The sequence below is a fragment of the Onychomys torridus genome, chromosome 11, assembly GCF_903995425.1.
Source record: "Onychomys torridus chromosome 11, mOncTor1.1, whole genome shotgun sequence".
In the NCBI taxonomy this organism is placed as follows: Eukaryota; Metazoa; Chordata; class Mammalia; order Rodentia; family Cricetidae; genus Onychomys; species Onychomys torridus.
The window spans coordinates 15,915,021-15,938,818 of record NC_050453.1 but is presented as its reverse complement, the minus strand read 5'-3'; the positions used below and the strand labels follow the sequence as shown (position 1 = coordinate 15,938,818).

At 47.4% G+C, this 23,798-nt stretch overlaps 1 protein-coding gene across 1 annotated transcript in view; it reads right to left on the bottom strand.

The window, feature by feature from the left end:
- LOC118592984 (kinesin-like protein KIF28P) overlaps window positions 1–23,798 on the bottom strand; it is a 62,270-nt gene that overhangs the window by 6,624 nt on the left and 31,848 nt on the right. The window contains exons 9-22 of the mRNA XM_036202124.1: window positions 22,940–23,046; window positions 22,050–22,162; window positions 20,789–20,879; window positions 19,611–19,665; window positions 17,533–17,656; window positions 16,569–16,713; window positions 14,641–14,759; window positions 14,046–14,153; window positions 11,280–11,554; window positions 9,921–10,055; window positions 8,866–9,035; window positions 8,568–8,674; window positions 8,123–8,270; window positions 7,294–7,481 (exon numbers count right to left, since the gene is read on the bottom strand). Of these exons, the coding sequence (XP_036058017.1) occupies window positions 7,294–7,481; window positions 8,123–8,270; window positions 8,568–8,674; window positions 8,866–9,035; window positions 9,921–10,055; window positions 11,280–11,554; window positions 14,046–14,153; window positions 14,641–14,759; window positions 16,569–16,713; window positions 17,533–17,656; window positions 19,611–19,665; window positions 20,789–20,879; window positions 22,050–22,162; window positions 22,940–23,046 (1,885 nt within the window). The remainder of the gene's footprint in view (window positions 1–7,293; window positions 7,482–8,122; window positions 8,271–8,567; window positions 8,675–8,865; window positions 9,036–9,920; window positions 10,056–11,279; window positions 11,555–14,045; window positions 14,154–14,640; window positions 14,760–16,568; window positions 16,714–17,532; window positions 17,657–19,610; window positions 19,666–20,788; window positions 20,880–22,049; window positions 22,163–22,939; window positions 23,047–23,798) is intronic.

The following is a 23,798-nucleotide window of genomic DNA, read 5'->3' as shown; positions in this document are numbered from 1 at the left end:
TGTGTGTCAACTTGACACAAGCTAGAGTCATCAGAGAGGAAGGAGCCTCAGGTGAGGAAATGCCTCCACAAGATTCAGCTGTGAGGCATTTTCTCAATTAGCAATGAGTGGTGGAGAGCTTAGCTCATGGTGGGTGGTGCCATCCCTAGGCTGGTGGTCCTGGGTTCTATTTAAAAAAAAAAGGCAGGCTGAGCAAGCTATGGGAAGCAAGCAGCACCCCTCCATGGCCTCTGCATCAGCTCCTGCCTCAGGGACCCCACCTTGTTTGAATTCCAGTCCTGACTTCCTTCAGTGATGAACAGCAATGCTGAAGTGTAAGCCAAATAAACCCTGTACTCCCCAACTTGCCTTTTGGTCTTGGTGTTTTGTTGAAGCAATAGAAACCCTAACTAAGACAGATAGATTACACCATGCTTTATTAACTTTAAATTTTTTAATGCTAATGAATGATAGGTGTTCTGAATTGCAATAATAGGTTTCTCTGTCAATGTAGTAGGCTAGATCAAGCCAATCTGAAAAAGTAAAAGAACAGGTTTATTTGAGCAAAGTAACTCCTGGGTGAGTTCTCCAGCCCCAGAGATAGAGGCAGGAGAAGTCACATGCCCAAACTAAAGCAGGGAGCTTATATAGCCTGTAGGTGAGGGGTGATGATATGTCCACCACAATCTGGAGTTGTTCCCAAGTATGGCCAAAAGCTGAGCACTTCAGGCAGGGACTTGAGCTGCTGGCAAGTTCAGGGGAGGAGCTGCCATAGCCACCAAAAATTCAGAACTGGACTTTTTGGTGCCTTTTCTTGGAGATTCTCTGAGATAGTGGGGTTTGGAGAGAGAGAAAGGAATAGGGCTTTCTGGATCATGCAGGGGCAAGCTGGAAGTTCCAACTAAACAATGAGAAAGGGACAGCACCTGTGGAAAGACATTGGATAGTAGGGAAAAACTTCTGAATTAAATCAGCCTAAACGTTTTGAAGATGTGTTAACCTCAGAATGGAAACAGGGATATGTGTAACATTGGGAAAGAGGTTTTGCCTTTGTTTCCACAGGAGAAGAAAAGCTGTGTATACCATCAAGATTGATAAGGGTTAGATTCGAACAGGAGAGACCTCTTGATTAGGAGAGGTGATAGTTCATCAGACAGCTTGGTCATTCAGTCCAAACTCACTTATAAAGACTAACAAATGCCTTTCCTTTGATCAGGCCTTAAAGAATAAAAATAAAAAATATTTTTGAATGATAATTTACCAAAGGCACACTTGCCTTACTGGATGAAATGAAAAATAGGTTTTCTTAAACCATGTGTCTTAATTCCATATTAGAATATTAGAGTGTAGATTGCCATGTGGCCCATGCTATCTTGGACATCACCTTTTGAGTTTTCTTCTTAAATAAAAAACATAATTTTATTATTTGGAATTAAAAACCCAGTTAAGAGATTTAAAACATTTTAAGTAAATTCAAAGGGTTACAATAGTTCAAATTTGTTTTCTAAATCTCTAAGAGTTGGAGTGATTTGGAGCTAAGATAAAATATTTGAGCAGGGCAATAGTAGCCCATGTCTTTAATCCCATCAGAGATAGGTGGACCTCTATAAATTAGTTGTTTGCTAAATTCTAGAGTTAGAGTAAGCAAGGTGGTGGTGGTGCATGCCTTTAATCCCACCACCAAGGGACAAAATTCAGATACAGCTTCTAATTGGTATGGTTGCACACTAGAGAAATTACAAACCCCATTTATAGATCTATAGAAACCCTCTACAGGGATACCAGAAAGGCAGCTAATTTCCAGTGGAGACAGGAACAAATTGCAGCTTTTGCAAATGCCAGTAAGCTCTTCTTGGTTCATGAAATCCTGACCAACATTGAACCAGATGATGCCCTAAATATGGATATCATATTTATTGGTGAATTGACAAGTGGGGACTCTTCATAAAGCATAAAGGAGTCCACCAACTTTTGTCTGTTGGCTTCCATGGCAAACACTTTCCATTTACAGAGAATAAATATCCTCTCTTTGAGAAACAATCATTTTATGAAGCGTGGAAAACCTTAGACTCAGTCATTGCCAACCACCCTATGGTCATAAGAGCGCCCCTTACTACGATGGATTGGATCTGTTCAAAGACAGGCTTAGCCATGGAAGGAAAGGTATTACAGTGGAAATGGTTTCTATCTGATTTCCTTTGTGACCAGGATGTGGTAGCAAAGGGGTCTGTGCCTTCCCGCACTAAGGCAATAGCCCAGTTGCTTATATCCCCATCCTACACTGATCACCTCTCACACACACACACACACACACACACACACACACACACACACACAAAAGAAGCGGCACCATTGCACTGTGGGGACCAACAGGATGGTCACACGGATCTACGGGTGGCTCATCAGTCAGTCACCGATGGAACTGAAACCTAACAGAAAGCCGTGGCCTGCAGACTGGGGGATGGAATGGCTATCACTGACGAAGAACGACCAGATCAGCACAACACACAGGAGTAACAGCAGTACTGTTGGCTGTCAGACAAACAGCTAAGGAAGGCAAAAGGAAAATCTGTATCTTCCCCGATTCATGGCGCACGTGCAATGGTATAGCTACATGGTCATCGAAATGGAAAACCACTCACTGGCAGATAAATGGCAAAGATCTGGTCATGGGAGGCATGAATGGAAATGGCAAAACAACCTAGCAAAGACATGAAGTTGTATGTAGCTCATACAGGCAAAGCAGACAAAACGTCTGAAAATAATGAAATACTAGATAAATTGACATCATGTTTAATGAAGACTAGAATATTAAAATTTGCCAGGGAACAACTTCAGAATAAATCAGCAAGAATGACAGATTACACATTCAAAAATTTTAAAAGTTTACCCCTAACACTAAAAAATAAGAGGGGATGGAGAACCAAATTAAACCAGGACAACCCTAGGAGAATAACCACTATAAGGAATCTATAGCCAGGCGGTGATTCACACCTTTAATCCCAGTACTTGGGAGGCAGAGGCAGGCACATAAGAATAACAGTGATTTAAATTTATAAACTGCTTGCAAAGGATAGGCTGAAATTCAAAGTGAATGTCCTTTGTAATTTAAAAATAAATACACTTTAACCTTGAATTATATATAAAGAGAAAGGAGAATATAGGTATATTTATCCATACATACTAAGGTATATTGAGTTTCAAAATTTCAAAAGAATTTTTTAATTGAAAGATACTACTTTTTTGTTGCTGAAAATCATTTTTCTAAAAATCATCATCTGGAGAGATGGCTCAGAGATTAAGAGCATTGACTGACTGCTCTTCCTAGAAATCCTGCGTTCAATTCCCAGGAACCACATAGTGGCTCACAACCATCTACACTGAGATCTGATGCTCTCTTCTGGCATACAGGCAAGCATGCAGACAAAATACTTTATACATAATAAATAAATCTTTTAAAAAATTGCCCTAGGGCTGGAGAGATGGCTCAGAGGTTAAGAGCACAGACTGCTCTTCCAGAGGTCCTGAATTCAATTTTTGCAGCAATCACATAGTGGCTCACAACCATCTGTAATGAGATCTGGCACCCTTTTCTGTATACATAATAAATAAATAAATCTTAAGAAAGAAAGGAAGGAAGGAAGGAAGGAAGGAAGGAAGGAAGGAAGGAAGGAAGAAAGAAAATAAAAATCTCCTGTTATCCCCACCCCCACCCCCACCCCCAGCTGAGGACCAAACCCAGGGCCTTGTGCTTGCTAGGCAGACACTCTAACACTGACCTAAATCCCCAATCCCCTCCTGTTACCTTAAAAAAAAATTGCCCTAGAAAAGATATAACCTGCCAAAAAAGGGACACTTCCAGAGTTAGGGTTGGGGTAGGATTTTGCTTTTATCTTTCCAGGAAAATAAAAGCATCCAACTAAGGAATTCAGAGACCACTGGACAAATGAGACATCTGAAGAAAAAGGACAGATCACCAAGAGAAAATGTCCCAAGGAAAAGAGTAAACTGGCCTAATGGTATCACCCACCACCTCCAGCAGGGTAGAAGGGCCTAAATCTCCCAAAATGCTTTTTTCTGCTGCACTCTACAGACATAAGTGGCAAGTGGTCCTTGTGGTCCCAATTCAATTAAAATTCAAAGCTGACTTTGGGGTTGGAGTGTGGCTCCTCTAAACCGAAGCATGCTTGTTAAAGGAAAATCCAAAATCTCTGTCTCATCAGAAGAGTCACCAGGTATGGGACAGAGGAAAACAAAAATAAGGGACTATTCTACTATCACTAATATCATGATCTTTTGAGTTTCATTCGACTCTCTGAAACTTTTCTTAAGGCATAAATATTGTCTCAAGATCTATAAGGTTATTATGTACATATAAACTTTCTGTCATGATATTAGTGGTCACACAGAGTACTAACTAATTCTAGAAATAAGCTTCATCTAGCTTCCTGTATGTGTTTTCAGGTTCGAGTCTGAAGCAGGTGACTAGGAACTAAGTTTGTGTACCTCGGATATACTTAATAGATCGTGGTCCTCAAACCTTTTGGAGATCTGCCGAATATGGCATTTAAAATGTTTAAGTTTTCTGCAACAAACTATGACCATTTCTAACAGTGACCTTTAACGTCTCCAGTAAGATGATGAGGTCCTGCAAGAACGAATCCACCTGGATCGTGGTAATGTCAGTAAATAGACAAACACCACCCAAAGATCCAATTTGGACTACAAACTACTCAAGACATTCAAATCGTTGAGTTTGTACGAGACAGACACAAACATTGTTCAGAACTTTGGACTCAGAAATACTTAATCCTGAGACTGCCAAATACAACCAAGCTGGACATTGTGGAAAGCTGGGCAGAAATAGCTTCATTTTTGTAGTTTTATTGTGTTAGAGTTAAAACTTTCCCTTTTTATTTAGACAAAAAGGGGGAAATGTTTCAGGACATTTGATTACACGGTGAACTATGAGACTGCTTCTAGCTGTGGTGTGGCTCAGCCCTAGCACACACCTTTAATCCAAGGGTTTTCCACTTGAATACTGTAAACAGGATTAATTAAAGTCAACCATAGATCAAGAGGTGGGGCAGGCAACCAGTTGACAGAAAGTGAACATAGGACTATTAAGAAAAAAACAGCGGGGTTGGGGATTTAGCTCAGTGATAGAGCGCTTGCCTAGCAAGCGCAAGGCCCTGGGTTCGGTCCTCAGCTCTGGAAAAAAAAAAAAGAAAAGAAACAGAGAGTAAGAGGGAGTCAGGAGAACAGAGAGACACACAGGAAGCAGAAGGAGGGACAACTTGCTGGAGGAGTTTTGTTTGAGGCGGTGTAGGAGAAAGGTTCTTTTTTCGGGGATGTTGGTGAAGAAGGAAGGTCAGCGGGGTGCTTGCTCTGCCTCTCTGAGCTGGCAGGCTTTCACCCCAGCATCTGGCTCCAGAGTCTTTATTGGTAAAATCAAATGATTGAGATTTCGGTAAGAACAACACACTCAAAGGGCAGCGGTGGCGCACGTCTTTAATCCCAGCACTCGGGAGGCAGAGCCAGGTGGATCTCTGTGAGTTCGAGGCCAGCCTGGTCTACAGAGCAAGATCCAGGACAGGCACCAAAACTACCTGTAGAAACCCTGTCTCGAAAAACCAAACAAACAAAAAACAAACAACCCACAACGCACACTCCCGATGAGCCTATGCAGGGCCAGTTACATTCAAACCACCACAGGGCCTTTCTCCAGCCAGTATTTTCCTCACATTGTCGCCCAGGTCTAGTTAGGCAGGGTCAGGCCTCAGCGCCTTCCTCTCGGGCACTCTTGCTCTTCCATAAGTAGCTGCCAGCCTGGTCTTCACGATAAATTCTTTGCCGTTCTAGGGAGCTCTGCCCCTTCATGCATACCTGAACAACAGTGTCTCCTCGGTGTGGGTGTGTGAGAACTGGCTCAGTCAGTGCAAACTGCTCAGCACTTGTATTTTCTGCCTCACAGTGCTGACTAACACCTGAAATTGCAGGAGTGGATCAGCCAGCACCCTTGGCTTTTCCCCCTGTTTGAAAAGCAGTGCTGACAGTCTTTGGTCATGGAGTCCTCTGTCTGCCTGCCAGTTCCCTGACGAGACTGAGGACAGTCCATTTGAGTTCTAGTTTGCCAAGAATTTGTTGCTATTGTTTGAGACAGGGTTCCCCTGTATAGCTCTGGCTGTTCTGGAGCTCACTCTGTAGACCAGGCTGGCCTCAAACTCACAGAGATCCACCTGCCTGTGCCTCCCAGGTGCTGGGATTAAAGGTGTGCACCACCACCACCTGACAGAAATTTTTATCTTAATAGGATGTCCAGTTTTTTTTTCACATTCTGCATCTATTGAAGTAATCAAATTATTCTTCTCCTGTAATCTTTAACATTTTTTTAGTTTTTATTTATTTTGTGTGCATGTGTGTGCATGTATATGCATGTGTGTGCATGTGTATGCATACACATGAAGGTGCACACGCATGTGGAGGTCAGAGGACAACTTGTCAGAGTCTGTTTTCTCCTTCCACCTTATGGATCCCTGGGAAGAACTCAGGTTGTCATCTTGCTGGCCCTCTCCTAGAATCTCTGCTTTAAAAGATGTATTCAGGGCTGGAGAGATGGCTCAGTGGTTAAGAACAGTGACTGCTCTTCCAGAGGACCCAGGTTCAATTCCCAGCACCCACATAACAGATCACAACTGTCTGTAACTCCAGTTCCAGGGGATCTGACACCATTATACTGATATACATGCAGGCAGAACACCAATGCATATAAAATTAAAAAAAAAGATGTATTCATTTTGATTTTCTGTATATAGGCGTTTTGCCTACATATGTGCTTGTGTACCACATGTGCACCTGATGCCTGTAGAGGCCAGAAGATAGCACTGGATCCCCTGGAACTGGGATTACAATTGACTGTGAGCCTCAGTGTGTGTGCCAGGACTCAAACCCGGGTCCTCTGCAAGAGCAGTCAGTGCTCTTAACCGCTGAGCCATCTCCAGCCACTCCTAAAATCTTACTAAATTATACTGGTCTTCACACTAATGAATCAGACTTGTAAAGTGAGTGACTGTCCTGTAGTGGTCACAGCTAAGATAGGAGCCAAGAGCCAAGAGAGCGGCAAGCGCAAAGCGCCTTACTGACAGCCATCTTCCCGATCCAGGACCCACACTTTTAAGCACCAGTTTGCTCACACACACACACACACACACACACACACACACACACGCACGCACGCACCCATTGCTGTTCCATCCATCAAATCTGTAGGTTCAATGGCGTTGTTTGGGGGTGGCAGGGAGGCTGGGTACTCACGGGAGGCCTGCACTGCCTCAGTCTGAGAAGTTGTCCTCTGGCCATGCTCATGCCTTGATAGAACACCTTCAGAGCTCTGGCCAGCTGTGCATCACAGCTGGCTTGCTGAGCACACATTTGTGTAGCCTCTCTGGCTGCAGGCAGCTGTGCCCTCACCCCAGCTCTCTTTGGATCAGCTGGCCTCTGGGCTAGGGCACAAAAAAAAAAAAAAAAAAAAGCATTTTTCATCTGTATCCAAGCATTTCTGTGTCTATTTACTGGGTTTTTCAAGACATGGTTTCTTTGTGTAGCTCTCTAGCTGTCCTGAAACTCACTAAAACTTAGAGATCCAACTGCTTCACCTCTGCCTCCTGAGTACTAGGATTAAAGGTGTGTGCCACCAGGCCTGGCTTTGGTGACATTTTATATCTTCATATCAGCATATTTCTTTGGACCCACTCAAAGAAATCTTATAGGTCAAAAGAAAAAAAAGGGTTCTGTTTTTTTTTTTTTGTTTTGTTTGGGGTCTAAGACATGAATTAACTCATTCAGATTTCCTATTCTTCTGGAACTGGAGGCATTGCTCAGCAGTTAAGAGCACTGGCTACTCTTCCAGAGGACCCAGGTTGGATTTCAAGTGTCCACATGGCAGCTCACAACTGTCTGTAGCTCTAGTTCCAGGGGACCTATCTGAAGCCCTCTGCTGGTCTCTGGACACACACTCAGGCACACATACATACACATAAAAATAAATAATTTTTTATTAATTCCTATTCCAGACAAATAGCACATCCCAAACATGGGAGTTGGGAATGAGATGACCATTCACCATAGCAGTACCGTCTCTCACCCTGTTGAGCAGAACCAGTTTTTTCCAGTGATGCCTTGAGAGACACGTTTTCTTCTCTGAGGGCTCGGTTAACATCTCTGAGCAGCTCCGTCTCCTGCTCTAACTTGAGCAGCGTCTGATAAATTTCTGGCACCTGGTTTGACATGATCTACAGAAGATATGTCATCTCAGCTTTTGTGGAATTACCTGCATAGCATTCCAGGCTAGTGGTTCACACTATGTCATGTAAACTAGGATGGAATGAAGGCAGGGAGAGGTTTTAATCCCTCGGGAGACACAGAAAGGCCCAAAAACCACTTTCGTTGAAGGGAACCAAACCCAGGGCCTTGCGCTTGCTAGGCAAGCACTCTACCACTGAGCTAAATCCCCAACCCCAAAGGGATGTTTCTTAAGGGGCTGTCACCAAGATTGTTCCGCCCCCTTGTGATCTGCCACATGTACACACCTGGTTCACATTCTTCATACTGGACAATTTCTTGGTATCTACCATGATGTGGCCTTCACCTGAGAGCAGGATGTCCAGCTGAGAGACGCCTAACTCGGCACAGCCTTCTGCCAGGTGGGAAAAGACCAGAAATGAAAGAATTCTCAGCTAGAGACCCCAGTGAGCTGAGGTGCACCCGGGGCCTGGCAGATGATGCTCATCCACTGCTCCACAGCCCCACGGGCCTCCCTCCGCTCCCTCTGCAGCATTAGACCTGGTTGGACAGCACACGGTAGGAAAAAAGGAGCAAACGAGGTACCTTGGAGGCCCCACAAATCAATGATAAGCGCATTGGTCAGTAAGTAATCCAGAAACTCTCGAGATGCGCTCAAGGCTACAACGTGGACAGTCTCTTCAATTTGGGGATTCACACTTTTTGTCCACACAGGCTTGGTATACAGAGTGTTTGGGAGATCATAAATTTTGTACCTGAGGCAAGAATACAAAACATAATTGAAAACCAGAAGGGGCATATCTGGGGAAAATAATCAGATGAGCCACAGAACTACAGTGCAGTTAGATGGGAAGCTGACCCGGAATTGAGTCCTGTGGCCTCCAATGCTGTTGTTCAGCATAAACATCATCACCACATAGCTGGGAAGTCCACAGGAAAGAGGGGTTTGAGTCAATGTTTAGATTCTATTTGGGTGCTCTAAAGTGTGAAGTTTCCTTGGGAGGTGTTCCGTTTTTACTTTTTCTTTGGTTTTTGAGATAGGGTTTCTCTAAGTAGCCCTGGCTGTCCTGGGACTCTCTTTTGTTTGTTTATTTGTATGTTTGTTTTTTTTTTTTTTTTTTTTTTTTTTTTTTTTTTGAGACAGGGTTTCTCTTTGTAACAGCACTGGCTGTCCTGCAGACCAGGCTGGCTTCGAACTCACAGAGGTCTTCCTGCCTCTGCCTCCCAAGTGCTGGGATCAAAGGAGTGTGCCACCACACCTGACTTCATTTTCCACTTCTTAAAGCATCCCTTTCTTTACCTTTATCCTTTGAACTTAATGGATTTAACCCTTTCTGGTTGTGTCTATACTATCATAATACATTACTTAAATCACACAGTTTTGGTGGATTTTTTTTGGCGGGGGGACAAAATGTCTCATCCTGCTGCTTTAATCACGTAAGAGACTCAGCAGCCATCCTAGTGATGTGGAGGGCTGTGTGGCTTCTCTACCTGATGGAGAAAGTAGCCATTTTGCAGTTGAGCAGACAGAAATTCTTAAGAGAATTTTATGATAAACTCATCTTGTAAAAGAAATAAGGCCCCTCCCACCAGGAGCCACACAGGTGGTGTGTGCAAGTGTGTGCAGTGCAGACTCCTACCCCATCTGAATGCCCCGGTTTGCATCTTCCTTTAGCCATTTGACACCAAGACACCCGACAATGTGAATCTGGAAGTCAATCCTCTTGCCCAGTAGCTCCAGCGGGTCAATAACCACGTCCTCCTCACCGTGTGCCCTGCAGACAAGAGTTGAACATCAGTCTCTGGATTAGGCTGGACCCAGACTAGTTAGCACTCAAATGTCCTGGGAATGAAAGAGTCCTTAAGAGATAGACAGAGATGGATGATTGCCCTGAAGGAAGGGTGGGTGGTAGAATCTGCTGTAGAATACGTTCACCGGAGAGCAGGTTTCTACATGGCTTCTGGGAGAAATACCATCTCTAAGAGCTCACAGCCCAGAACAGAGTAGAGACATCTTCATGCAGTGAATGTGTGTGGATACGACGCTAAACCCACATTGAGGACAGGTTGGTCCCACTGGGCAGGAGGAAAGACCTCAGATGCTGTAGCCTAATTTGTCATCTACCTTGGTGAGTCATTCACAGTCCAGAGTCATCATCATCCCTCCAGCCTCAGAAATCGATTGGGACAGCTTTCTAACTGGGGACCTCTCTTTGTCAACTATGTCCATAAAGTCTGAAACTTACACACAGAATGTCATGTTGTTAATTTTTAAAGTGACCATTGGGCAGCCTAGGTAGCCAGTGTAGCCAGGTGACTAGCCAGTGGCCTGAAGTCCCTATAGACACTGTTTTTGGCCTTTTGGACCCAGCACTCCAAGGCTCTCCTATTCCCTTCTCACGTGGGTTCCCTCTTCATCAAGACAAAAGGTCACACTGGATGTTTGTACCGAGCTTGGGACTCCTGCCAGGATTGCTAAAATACTTTTATATAAACACCCTATGGACTAAAACAAAAATAAATAATAAAACAGGAGTTCAGAGACAGCACAGAGGAGTCCAGACACCTAACCCTCCCCTCAAGCTAAGGAGCAAAGTTCTGGTCTCTGCCAAGAATGGAGATGTGTGAGCAGAAACCAACTTCTGCTCTGGCTCTGATGCCTGCCATGTGTGACAAGCACCCTGTGGAGGGCCAGGAGCAGGCTGTGGGTGAGCATGGCCACAGCACAGGCTTCTTTCCCGGGTGTCCCCTCATGGAACCAACCCAGGGCTTTGGGTCATAGTTCAGTATTCCTCACTCCATCTGCTGCTTTGCGGGATGTCCTCCTCATTCCTTGGTTCCCCGGGGCAACGCTGGGCATTTGACAAGAATCATATTCAACGAGGCCAAATCATAAATGAGCTCAATCACTTCACATGAGTAACCCCTTAAGGTTGACCTCCCTCTCCTTTATGAGCACTCGGGCTCCTTCGAACTTTCTGGAAGGGCCTGAGACTCACCATCCCTCCGGGGAGCAGGGTGTGATGCGGATGAGCAACACTGCCTCCTGCAGCCCGTCACAGTTCAGAACCTCCACCTGCTCCTCCAGCAGCATGCAGTAAGCCAGGGACTGCAGCCAGATGTGTGCCGAGCCCAAGTGGACAGCCTCCGCAGGGTCCCAGAAAGGGTCGTCTTCCTGAGCCACCTGCCTGGCTCCACTCTCTAGAAAGTGCTGGTACAGTTCCTCCATCAGGAATTTCCGATTGATAAACTTGGCTTTCGACCAAATCCATACCTGGGGATGCAAAGGGGGTCACCCAGCATCTTAGCTACTTTTCTATTTCTGGGAAGAGACACCATGACCGAGGAAACTTGTAAAAGAACATACTCAACTGGGGGCCTGCTTACAATGTCAAAGGGTTGGCCCATGAACATCATGCAGGGGAGGTTGGCACCAAGTAGGTAGGCATGGCCCTGGAACAGTAGCTGGGAGCTTTACATCCTGATTCACAAGTTGGAAGCAGAGACAGACAGACAGACAGAGACAGACTGGGCCTGACATGAACGCCCAGAAACATACCTACTCCAACAAGGAGATACCTAATACTTCCCAAAACAGTTCCACCAACTAGAATCTAAACCTTCAAATATATGAGCCTCTAGGGGCCATTATTATTCAAACCACAAGACCATGTATTGTTTCATTTGCTGCTTAAACAACCTATCTCTCTCTTTTTCCAGTCTGTTCCTCCTCATGGGTGGAGTTTTGGGAAGTCCACATACTACTCTCATCAAACTTAACTTTTTAAGGCCCTTCCAGACACCATATTTAAAGTGATGGAAATGGAGCTAGAGAGAAAATGTATGGCTGATTAAAGACAGAGAGGCCATGAACCAAGGTATATCGATGGTGTCCAAAAGTTGGAAAAAGCAAGGAAATAGATTTAACCACTGATTTTCCACAGATCAACATCGCTCAGCAAGACCTGTGTGGGATTAACAGCTTACAGAGAGCTAAGGTTATAACCTTGGGTCATTTAGTGAGTGACAGTTTGTTATAGACAACTGTTGGGAACCAAAAGTTGGATAGCTGTGCCTTGACTTTTCTTGCTTGGATGATCTGGCATAACTGCACCCATTGAATTGCAAAAACAATCATTCCTGGAAAAACCACAAAGTGTACTTTTAGATTAAACTTCCTGGAGTATGTTTGATTGGTCAGTTGTTCAAGCACTGGACCAGAGAGACCTCTCCCCAACCCTTTCCTAATTGGTTGATCTGTTGCTTGAGCACTGGACCAAAGAGACCTCGTCCGGAACCCTTTTCTAACAATTTTTTCGTCTCCCTCTCTTCCACTCATATCCACCAGTATATAAGCTTGCTTTACTTTGCAATAAATGAGACCTTGACGCGACTCAGATTGTCTCTGTCTTTCTTTATGCGCCTGGTCTCCTTCCTCTCTCGCCCCCATTGGTCTTTCAGGTGGTGCCTCCTCGGGTCTGACCTAATAACCTGGCCTGCAGGACGGGTCAGACAACAGATGATAAATACAGAACAAATGGTCTACAGAAAAGCCAAGTGGCTCCACAGCAGATGCACAGCCATGTGCTGGGGACACAACCCCTTAGGCCTTCCTTGTGGCTAAGCACACAGGTACATTAGCTACATTTCTCAGAAGCCCACAAAGGGGTTCCATTCTTGTTCAGTGAGAAACAAGTCCAGGACAGGAGTTGCTGTCCTCTCACTGGGCAAGGGCAGGGCCTCTTCCAGTATCTGTTATGGAGAGAAACTTAAGCTGCAATCTATAGAAATCCAGTTGGAAATTTGACCGAAAATGTCCCACCAGAAGTGTTATGGCATCAAACCAACAAGCCCTTCTCTGGACAACTAAAATAAAAACAGAAGCCAGGTCTTGTCTCCAGGAATGTCACCTTCAGTGGGACAGTTGCAGGATAAACATAGATTTTTCTGTCTCTCTGGCCTCCGGGCATGTAAGGTAGCGCCATCCAGAGATGTATGTTTCTGTCCTATGCACACAGAGAGACATAGTCACCTTTACCACCTGGGTAAACTTCCAGGTGGTTTTGTTTGTTTGTTTGTTTTTGTTTTTTGAGACAGTTCTCTCTCCTGTATTCCTGCTGGCTGTCCTGGAACAGACTAGCCTCAGGGATCCACTTGCCTCGGCCTACAGAATGATGAGATTAAAGGTGTGCACCACTACCTTGGATCTCTCGAGTTGGAGCCAGCCTGGTCTATAGGCAGGGCTACACAGAGAGAAACTCTGTCTCAAAATAAAAATAAATAAATTAAAAAAAAAAAATCAGGTTGTAGGCAGGTCTGTAGAGCATTTCTTCATTAGTGATTGATACAGGAGAACAGAGCTCAGCATGGTTGGAGGGAGCACCGTGGGGTGGTGCTCCCGTGTTCTCTAAGAAAGCTGGCTGAGCGGACCATGAGGAGCAAGCCAGGAAACAGCTCCCCTCCATGGCCTCCAGGTTCCTGCCCTGCTTGACTTCCTGCCCTCCCTGCTTTCAGTGATAAACTGCTACATGGGAGGGAGTGAAATCAACCCTTTCCTCCCCAAATTGCCTTTGGTGATGGTGTTTCACCACAGCAGGAGTAACCCAACTAAGCTCGTGGTGACTAGAAAAGGTCCCAGGAACTGGCACTATGAAAGACCAGGACACACGACACAGGGTCCCCAGACTCAGCTCCTACTCAAGACTCCTGGATGCAGCTGAAAAAAAATCCTGTGGACTCCTGCCTGCCCACTGATGGGGTCTTACCTCGTGAGTCCTCGGCTTGGTCACCTTCACCATGACCTCTTTCTGGAGGTCATAGCCCCTGGAATCTGACAATGCCAAATTCTTCACCTTCAATTCCATTTTAAGCCCCTGGGAAAGAAGCATTTCACTAAACAACCCCCCAGCTCATATTCCTTTTGTGTTCTTCCCGTTCTGCCCAGCCATGGGGTTTGTAAAAGAACACAGCCCCGCTCAGCTTGCTCCTTGGAGTTCCTGCCAAGCCAAAGAGCCCAGCGCCAGCATTTCCCAGTGGGATCTTGGAAGGAACACTTGTACTTCCTAAGTCGGTTAATCCCCTTTCAAGGCTCCTGCTGACTGGGATCCGATGTCACCAGGAGCTAACCGCAGTCCAGGTCCTCTCTGTGGCATATCAGCCATTGAGGTGCTGGAGAGGTGATGGGGACATCGGAGGTGGTCAACTACGGTCTGGTAAGTAGGGCAGATGTTCAGCTGGCTGGGAAGGCCTGAGGATCAGTCTAATTCTGTCACTAGCTCTCAGTGCCTTGGTGGGAAAAGCCTCATCCTCGCCTAGTCCTCAGGCCTTCTGAAACCTGACCTTTGTGGGGTGCAAGGTCACCTTCTCCAGCTCCTCACTCATCTGGTTTGCTTCCACAACCAGCGGCATGAGTTTGATGTAGTCCTGGAACACAGCTAAGACACTGGGCTCTGCTTGGCCATCTCCGGGGCTCACAGCACCTAAAGAGAGTCACGGAGGAAGTGGGTCTGTTGCCCGTTCGGATACTTTCAGCTTTCGCAAAATACACACTCAGATGTTCACTCATAGGGATGTTCATCACTACCTCGAAATCTTGGCTATCCTAGTTCTTGACTTCAAGGGCCTCAGTCCAGTGTGGTTCTGGACTGTGCAGAAAGGAGGGTCAAATCCCTTTGAAGCCAATGGGCCAGGGCAGGGGTTTTGTGCTGAATCCTCAGTGGTGCAGCAACTAATCTTCTTCAGTCGTGTCTGGGTGCTATGGGGGAGGGTCATAGCGACTATGGGAGGCTCTAATCCCCTTTCCAGACTTGGAGGAGTACTGCCTTGGGTTAGGACCTGTCTGCTCTTTAGAGACTCCCTGCCCATGGGTCCCATGGTACCAATGCCTCAGAATGTCCCACTAGGCTGCCTTGAGAACCCGCTATCACCGCTGGGACCTGGGTGCTTCAGCCCAGGCCTGAGGTTTGATGAACTTCCTGTTATCACTACCCCTGTGCTGGGAAGGCATTCTACACATTCAGGTATGAAGAACTAAATGAAAAGGTGGGTTAATTGTGGGTGATCTTAATTGTGTGTGTGTGTGTGTGTGTGTGTGTGTGTAAAGAAAGTGACCAAAGAAGGGTGTCAAGTGTCTTCCTCTATCATTTTCTATCCCCCTAAGGCAGCATCTCTCCATGAACTTAGACAAGCAGTACCAAGCCCCAGACAACCCTCTTGTCTCTGTCCTGCCTGAGACAACACCCAGCTCTACGTGGATAATGGTATAAACACATGTCCTCATGGCTAGGAAGCTAGCATTCTTTACCACTGAGCCATCTTGCTAACCCTGGCCTTGGATTTATATCAAGAACTTCAGCAGAATGTGGATGTGGTGGCATACGTCTGTACTCCCGATACTCAGCAGGCTGAGGCAGGTTAACAAACTGATACCAGCCTGGGCTACATAGTGAGTTTTGAGCTAGCCTTGGGTACCTAGTGAGATCTGAAAAACCAAACCAGAGCTAGGTATGGTGGCTCACACCTGTAATCTCAGCACTCCACTGCTCCTCACCTGTGGCTTTATTAAGGCAAACAGAGAGTAGATCCCTCCCCTGAGAAGCCAGCACATCACAAAGACCTCAGTAGGGTCCAGCCAACCCTGTGCACATGACTTGGCTGAGGGAGGAGGTGTGGGAAGGTGTTAAGGAGCTTCCATCTGAGGAGTAAGGGGAGGTGGACGGGCAGAGGGGGAGCCTCTAGGAACCTGTGAGGAATCCTAGATAGTGCAGGGGTAGGGGTGGGTTGAAGGGCAAAGGAGTATCTTCCACTCAGAAACCTAGAGCTGCAACTTCTTCCAGACCGAGGCCTGGACCTGTAGAGCCAGCCTCCCTCACCCTCCCACCCCCCCCCCACACCCCAAGGCCTTTCTCTAACACATCCATCCTGTCTCAGCATTCTGGCCTCCACTTGCTGTGTGGAACACTCTGCCACACCAAGCTTCATACCGTGGACTATCTTCACCCTCATCCCTAGGGATGAGGTCAGTGCGTTCAACACATCTTTGACACGTATTCAATTTTCTCTATTTCTATTTGGGGGCTGAGGATGTAGCTCGGTGGAGCACTTGTCTAGCATGCAAGAACACGAAGCCTTGGGTTTTATCCCCAGCATGCACTGAGAGGGGGAGGGGAGGAGAAGGAGGGAGAGAAAGACCTCACAATTTAACTTTCTCCTACTGTACTCTGACTCCATGAAAACGGTTGCTTTTGTTTTCACAGGAAGTGCCCGAAGGCGGGTCCAGGACCACTTACCAAGCATGTCCACACTCACTCCCTCAGCCGCTGCCCGCTCCAGCTGGAAAAAGTCATAATCGAATCTGCTCCAATCTTCACCACCTCGTTCCGAGGGAAACCCGACGTAGAGGAAGGCACTGTTGGATCCCAAGATGATGCGGTCCTGGGAGGGAGAGCATAGGGAGGAAAGTCCTGGCCTGCTCCGGGTAGACGAGAAGGCGCTTGTCTCCATGACTACCCAGGCTCAGCCCTCTTCCGAGGTGTGGAACCACTAAGGTCAGAGCCTCAGAAGAAAAGCACAGGGCTTCTGGGGAGTGCCCTGGGGTCTGATTCCGATTAGGATTTCAGAAGTCCTCTGAGAGGGCAGAAGAGACTTAAGCGCAGACGTTACGTGGGGGCTTTTCGGTGAGGGAGACCACACTGCTGCTGGTCCACTAAAGGGAAGTCCTTGGGATGGGGCGTGTGCTGGACACTGAAGCTAGGGAGGGCTCACCTCGTCCTTCTAAAGGGGGAGTGGCAGAGCCACCTGCCTGTCTTAGAGGCTGCGCCTTCTGTGAATAGTGATTGGTGAAGCGGGGAGGCTTCAGGGTGGCCAGGAGAGCCACTATGGTGGTAGAGACTCCAAGGTGGGGGGCAGAACACAGAGGGACCGGTGTAAGCAGGTAATTAATTCATCACTCCCCACCGCAGGCTCTCTTAAGCCTCAGATGTCACAAAATGTGAGCGCCAAGAAGGGTCTTGAAGAGTATCCATTTCCACCTTCCTTGTGTTATGAGTGATGTTCCTGAGACACAGGGAGTTGGGAGCAGGTCTGTCATCCCAGCCTATGCAGTCTGGCAGAGTAAGGAAGCCCCAGACCTGGACAGTCCCTCTCTGTGTGACAGGAGACATTTCACAAGAAAGTCCTGTGTCGTCCCCCCCACCCCTGCCGCTATCTCGAGGGGAGCACGCAGGCACTTCTGTGGCTGGGCAAGGAACGTACCAGATGCTGCAGCTTTGTCCTGTTGGTGACAGGCACCCCATTGACAACAACCTTGCACTTGCCGTGTGGAGCGACGGTCACTTTACCGTCCAAGTTCACGAAGGAAGCATGTTTATCTGAAATTCTAAGACAGGAATTTGTCGGGGTCACCCAAGGAGATTATGATTTCACGGGTGGTCAAGTTACACAATGAGATCCACAGCTCGGATCAATGGGGAAGCTCCCACTGTCCCTCACCCCGCATAGCACTGTGGTTCAAAGGCTAGTGGAAGCTGCAGGGCCAGGCCCTGGAGAGTGCAGGGAGTTGGAAGACAGCAAAGATGCTGGTCTAGCCACAGAACAGACCCTAGTTGAGCACCTAGAGCTGCCGGGAACCACCAGATACTGAGACCGCCAGAAGTCCTTGAAAGCTATGAGCTAGCAGTGGAGAAATGAAAACATGTTTCAATAGCCAAGACTGTATGTGTGTCCACCAAAAGGTAGTAAAGAAATATGGTGTATGTTCACCAGGGGAAACTATTTGGCCAGAAGGAAAGAACGGGTTCCCATGATGTCAGCAACATGGGTGCAGCTGGAGGGGATGATGAAATCAACCAGGTCCAGAAAGACAAATAACCACATGTTCTCACCCATTTGTGGAGGTCAAAACACTGGTCTCAAAGAGGTAAAGAATAGAAGAGTGGTTACCATAGCCTGGGGTGAGAGGGGGTGAGGGGATAGTTAATGGCCACAAGGGTGGAGCTTAGTAGGAAGAGAGCATCTGGTGCTCTACAGCAGAAGCTTATGATGTTAAAAGTCATTAGCTCAGTGTTATAAATCCCTAGTATATCTGATCACTAACCATCCTACGTGTGTTCTGAAAATCTACAGAGCACACATATACATATCTATGGTGCCATTTAAAACATATATATGGGGGTTGGGGATTTAGCTCAGTGGTAGAGTGTTTGCCTAGCAAGCACAAGGCCCTGGGTTTGATCCTCAGCTCCACAAAAACAAAAAACAAAAAACATATATATATGTAATTTTAGAATTTTTTTTTTTTTTAAAGATTTATTATGTATACAGAAGAGGGCACCAGATCTCATTACAGATGGTTGTGAGCCACCATGTGGTTGCTGGGAATTGAACTCAGGACCTCTGGAAGAGCAGTCAATGCTCTTAACCTCTGAGCCATCTCTCCAGCCCTGTTTTTTGTTTTTTGAGACAAAATTTCTCTGTGTAGCACTGGCTGTCCTGGAACTCACATTGGAGACCAGCCTGGCCTTGAACTCATAGAGATCTGCCCTCCTCTGCAGCCCAAGTGCTGTGATTAAGGGCGTGCGCCACTAGGTGTGGCTTAAAATTAATTTTCAAAAGCTGCTACAGTAAGGGCTCCAAACCCCTAAGGATACAGCCACCTGAAAGTAAATTGTGAAAGACCCTTGACGACGTGCTCGGCCTTTCGGCTCCCCTCCACCATTTCCCCCCCCAGGGTCGCCTTACTTCTTCTGCTTGTGGAGTGCTGTCTTACAGGCTTTAACCACTGGCCTCCTGGACTTCAGCAAGCACTCTTGCATGAGCGTTGCAGGAGTTGCAGAGGGAGGTCTGGGAACTTTTTTTTTTAAAGATTTTATTTATTTATTGTGTATACAGCATGTATGACTGCAGGCCAGAAGAGGGTGTCGGATCTCATTACAGGTGGTTGTGAGCCACCATGTGGTTGCTGGGAATTGAACTCAGGACCTCTGGAAGAGCAGCCAGTGCTCTTAACCTCTGAGCCATCTCTCCAGCCCCCAGTTTGGGAACTTTTTAATATTGCCCATGTAGGACTGACAGCCTGGCTTATCTACGACCAGATGACCTTCCAGAATCTTCTCCAGTGAAGCATACTAGCACAAGCCTGACAACTCAGCACTCAGAGGAAGAGGCAGGGGGATTTTGTGTTTGAGGCCAACTAGGGCTACATAGTGAGATCCTGTCTCAAAAACAAACAAACAAAAACAAACAAACAAACAAAAAAACTAAAACCAAACAAGACAGATCTCTGGGCTGAGAAATCCTGATCCTCTAGTTCAGGACACGGGTGCTGTTCTTACCCCAGGCCCTGAAGACGAACAGCATTTGAAGCATCTCGACCAACATCACAGGAGCCTGGAAAGAGTTGGGACAATTTATCTTCAAATCGTCAACATTTGGCCTTGATGAAGTAATGTTTGATAGTTTGAAAGTGGCATTTTTTTCTTCAGTAAGAGCATGCAAAGAGTTTTATTTTCCTCTTCCCCAGTTGGAGCTGTCAATCACAACAGCACCCAGATATGACCTTGCTTTATGGATAATTGTTTTACTTTCTGCTCTGTTTGTCTTGGGATCCCCAACTTGGTGAAAATGCCTCCTTCTTCATGGGCCTTCGTCCTCAGTGACCCACTGAAGCTAGGACAGCAAAGGCTCTTCGAAGCTCTGTTTCTGTGGTGGCTGGCCCCTCAGGGTGCACCGTATCCCCTGCAGCTCCTGAGTGGTCCTGGCTGTCATGCCACCATCCTACACATGGCTTAGACGTGCATAGTGCTCAGGGAGTGGAGAACAGGGGTCAGGCCAACTCTGGGCGTGGAATGCCAACCCACTCAGTAGCACACATATTGGAGAGACATTCCAAAGGCTGCCACCTCCGCAGAAACCACTAGACAAATGTTAGGTGACCACGTGTGGGTGATGGATACATGCAGTGTGTTCGCTATGTATATGATAGAGACTATTTATTTACCTTAGCAAGGAAAGAAATTCCAAACTATGCTACACCTTGAAAGAGTTTAATGATACTCAGTGAACTGAGCAGACACAAAAGACAAGCATGGTGTGATCTCACTGCTATGAGGCAACGTGCATGGAGAAATCCAGACACAGAAAGAATGGTGGTCACCCAGGGCTCAGGGAGGGGAGTGGGGAGGTGGCTTTTAATGGGTACAGAGTTTCAGTTTGAGGTGATGGTTGGAAAGTTCTGGAAGTAGGTACGGTTATGGTTTTAGTGCTTCTGCACTGTGCTCTCAAGAGTAGTTAACAACATGAACTTTACGTTGTATGTTTTGTAATACAATATTTTTTAAAAATCAAAAAAAGAAAGGGTATAAAGTGTTTTGAATACAAAAAAAAAGGAAAGGGAGAGGGAGGAAGGAGGGAGCAAGGGAAGGGGTGAGGGAGAAGGGGAGGAAGAGAGGGAGGAAAGACATGGGATCAGAGCTGGCCTGGGGTGGGTAGCAGGAGCAGCAGGGTCAAGTACCTTTGTGAATGAAGTATTTGAGGACCCCTGTGAGCTGCGGGTCCTCATTGACATTGAGAAGATGTGGGAGAGCCTTCATCATCTGCTGCTCCTAGAAAGACAGAGAAGCCTGTAGATCCCCGAGCCTGTCCCAGGGACCTCAGGAGGAAGGGGAGCTGTCCCGGAAGGCCTGTTCCAAGGCCCAGGTGCCTCCCTTCCTTCCTCCACCAGCCATCTTCAATTGCCCCCCCCCCACTTCTGCCTCACCTTTCTTTTCTTCAGGCCCCTGGCATCCTCTGACTCCTTGCCCCCCCCCCCCCGTGGCCCCTCCCTGGGTATTTTTTAACTTGCTGCTAGCTATTATTAATGGCAAAGAATGGCACACTGCATTCCCCCTCAGTGATGCCCAAGTGCATCTCAGTCTTCCTCACAGGGTGGGCCCCTGTTGTCCTTATGGAGGATGGGCAAACCTTGTGGCTTAGGGTGAGTTTTAAATCCTGAAGTTCCTTTTGATTAAGAGCAGAGACCATGAGAGGCCTGGTGGTTATTGTTTGCTGAAATAAAGTTTTGTAGACCTGTACCCTGAAATCCCACTTAGCCCCAGAGTCGCACAGGGCCACCCTCTGAAGGATGCTGTTTAAAGGGCACCCAAGTCTGGCCTAGACCTTCAGAATCCTTGACCTTGACCTCTGCATTGATCTGGGCTGTTGACACTACAGACCACACTCTACTTCTACCATCTGAGGTTTATTCTGGGCTTCATGAACCTTCCTGTATCCAAGACTCCCAGGAGTTCCAGGACTGGCCCAAGACTTGGGCATTTGCTCAGAGCCTCATGGCTAAGAATAAGATTCTACTGAGAGTCAAGGCAGCATCCCCACCCATGGACGACATCCACAGCCCCACTCAGCTGGGGTGGGGCTCAGCATTGCAAGGAGGCTTGCCTAGCATTTGCAAGGCCCTGGATTTCACCCCAGCACCTAAAAATAACAATAATGATGATCACTGGGCTCACAGCATGGCCCGTTAGGATCTGATGGTGAAAGTGAATGCCACCCAGGAGGGACACAAGAGCTCAGGCCAAACTATTACCGTCCCTGAGGGACAGTCAGTCAGTCCTTCAAACACGAATTGCCAACCGCCCTAACATCTGTCGTTATTCATCGTTGATCCCATAAGGCCCCAACTCTGCCCTCACCACAGCTGGGAGCCTGACCGCAGCACAGGCTGTCTGTCAGCTGTGTGGAGGGAGGTGGACCACCAGCGACAGGGTGAGCCTCACCTGCGTGAGAGCCGCGTACCGCTCCTCCCATTCCTTCCGTGCCTGCTCCAGCAGATGAGCCCAGGTCCCACGAATCCCCAGCTGCCATTCTGCCGGGAAACAAGCAGAGTGTTCTAGAGGGAGGGAGGGAGGAACTTGAAGCCTCAACATCACCAACAGTGAGATGCAGAGGAACAGCAGAAGAGTGGGATAACCGAGCTGCTTCTATGTGAAGACTCATTGGCTCGGTTCTGCCGCAGGTGGTGGTGCCCCAGGGTGACTCGGGCATTAGAACCCGAAGGATGAGTCACTGGGAAGCATGGAGCTCAGAGGTCCCCTTTTCTTCTTTTCACGTGTGCAGGCAATGTGACCATCTATCCGTTCAAGGAATTCCCATCCGACCAGAGGTTCAGAAAGAATGACAGATTTGTCTGTGTTTTCATGTTTCACGCCTAGGTCTATAAACAGTGGGAATTAGATGCCGAGTGTGCATTCACACTCAGCACATCCAGAACCTTGTGACCAGCAGAGCTGGGCATGAACCACCGTATGCATCTGCTCTAATGCAGGCAGTGCTCTGTGGCCGTGGATGCCTGAGGTCGGCAGGTTGGCGTACGAAGCCTGGAGATGTGTCTTGGTGGGTGTGCCTGCTCTGTGTCCAAACAGCATGGGAAAGCACAAGGCCGTTGTTTCATGTCAGTGCCAAATGAGATACACTGATGTCACAGCTGGAATATTCCAAGACTGAGCCAGAGGGTGCCTAACAAAACGTGGGCCTCCCCTCCCACCCCCACTCTACCTGGCCACCCCTCCTTCCCCAGCCCAGCTGCTATGCAGGCCACCCCCCAGTCCTTCCAACTAGCCTCTGGGTGTCAGGTGTGGCTGAGCGAGCATAACCTGACTTGATTTACCTGCTGCTCCGGTGCCCCCGAATCCAAGCAGCAACTTGTTCTCGGCCCTGGATGTTCTCCCCAGTGTGCAGGTGTTGATCACAGCTTTGTTCTGAACATTTTTAGCCCTGTCACAGGCAATGACAAACACTCTCTCAGGCCCCTTTGCAGTCAGGGCTGTACTACCAGCCCTGGGGGAGCAGCGGGCAAGCTCAGATCCCGGGCAGAACCATGTTAGTTTTCACTACCAGGAGTGGCCAGCCTTTTGACACTGTTACATCTACAGCTAGCCTGGGATGCTTTGTGGGCTGGCACAAAAGAAATGTAAAGAATCCAATGAGGCTTGCTCCAAGCACAAAGTCAGGAACCGAGTATAGAATGAAGCGTGCCTTTCTGTGTATAACCCCTCCCAGAAATCTGACAAGATTTCGGCCATAGGCAGGAGAAAAGGAACATTCCAGATGCTGCTAAAACTGAAGTTCCACAGATCTGAGCTTGCATGGCAGATGCTGGAAGAAAAATGTCATGGCATGAGACAGTACTGCATCTGAGCAGTGAAGAGTGGCGGGGTGGAGTGGGGTGGGGGGTTTGGGGAGCAGGGGGGGGGGGGTAGGGAATGTGGTTTTCACTCACAGGAAAGGGCTCTCTGGCTGAGAAGTGTCTGAAGGTCGGATCAGGAGAGGCGGTGCCGGAGGCATGACCTGAACTGGAGGGTTTTGTGCTTTGGGTTTTTGTTGTTGTTGTTGTTTGGTTTTTGTTTTTTTTTTTTAAACAGGATCTCACCCGGCTGGAGCTGTTGAATTCACAGAGATCCACCTGCATCTGCCTCCCACGCGATGGGATTAAAGGCGTGCGCCACACGCTAAAGCCCAAAGAGTAG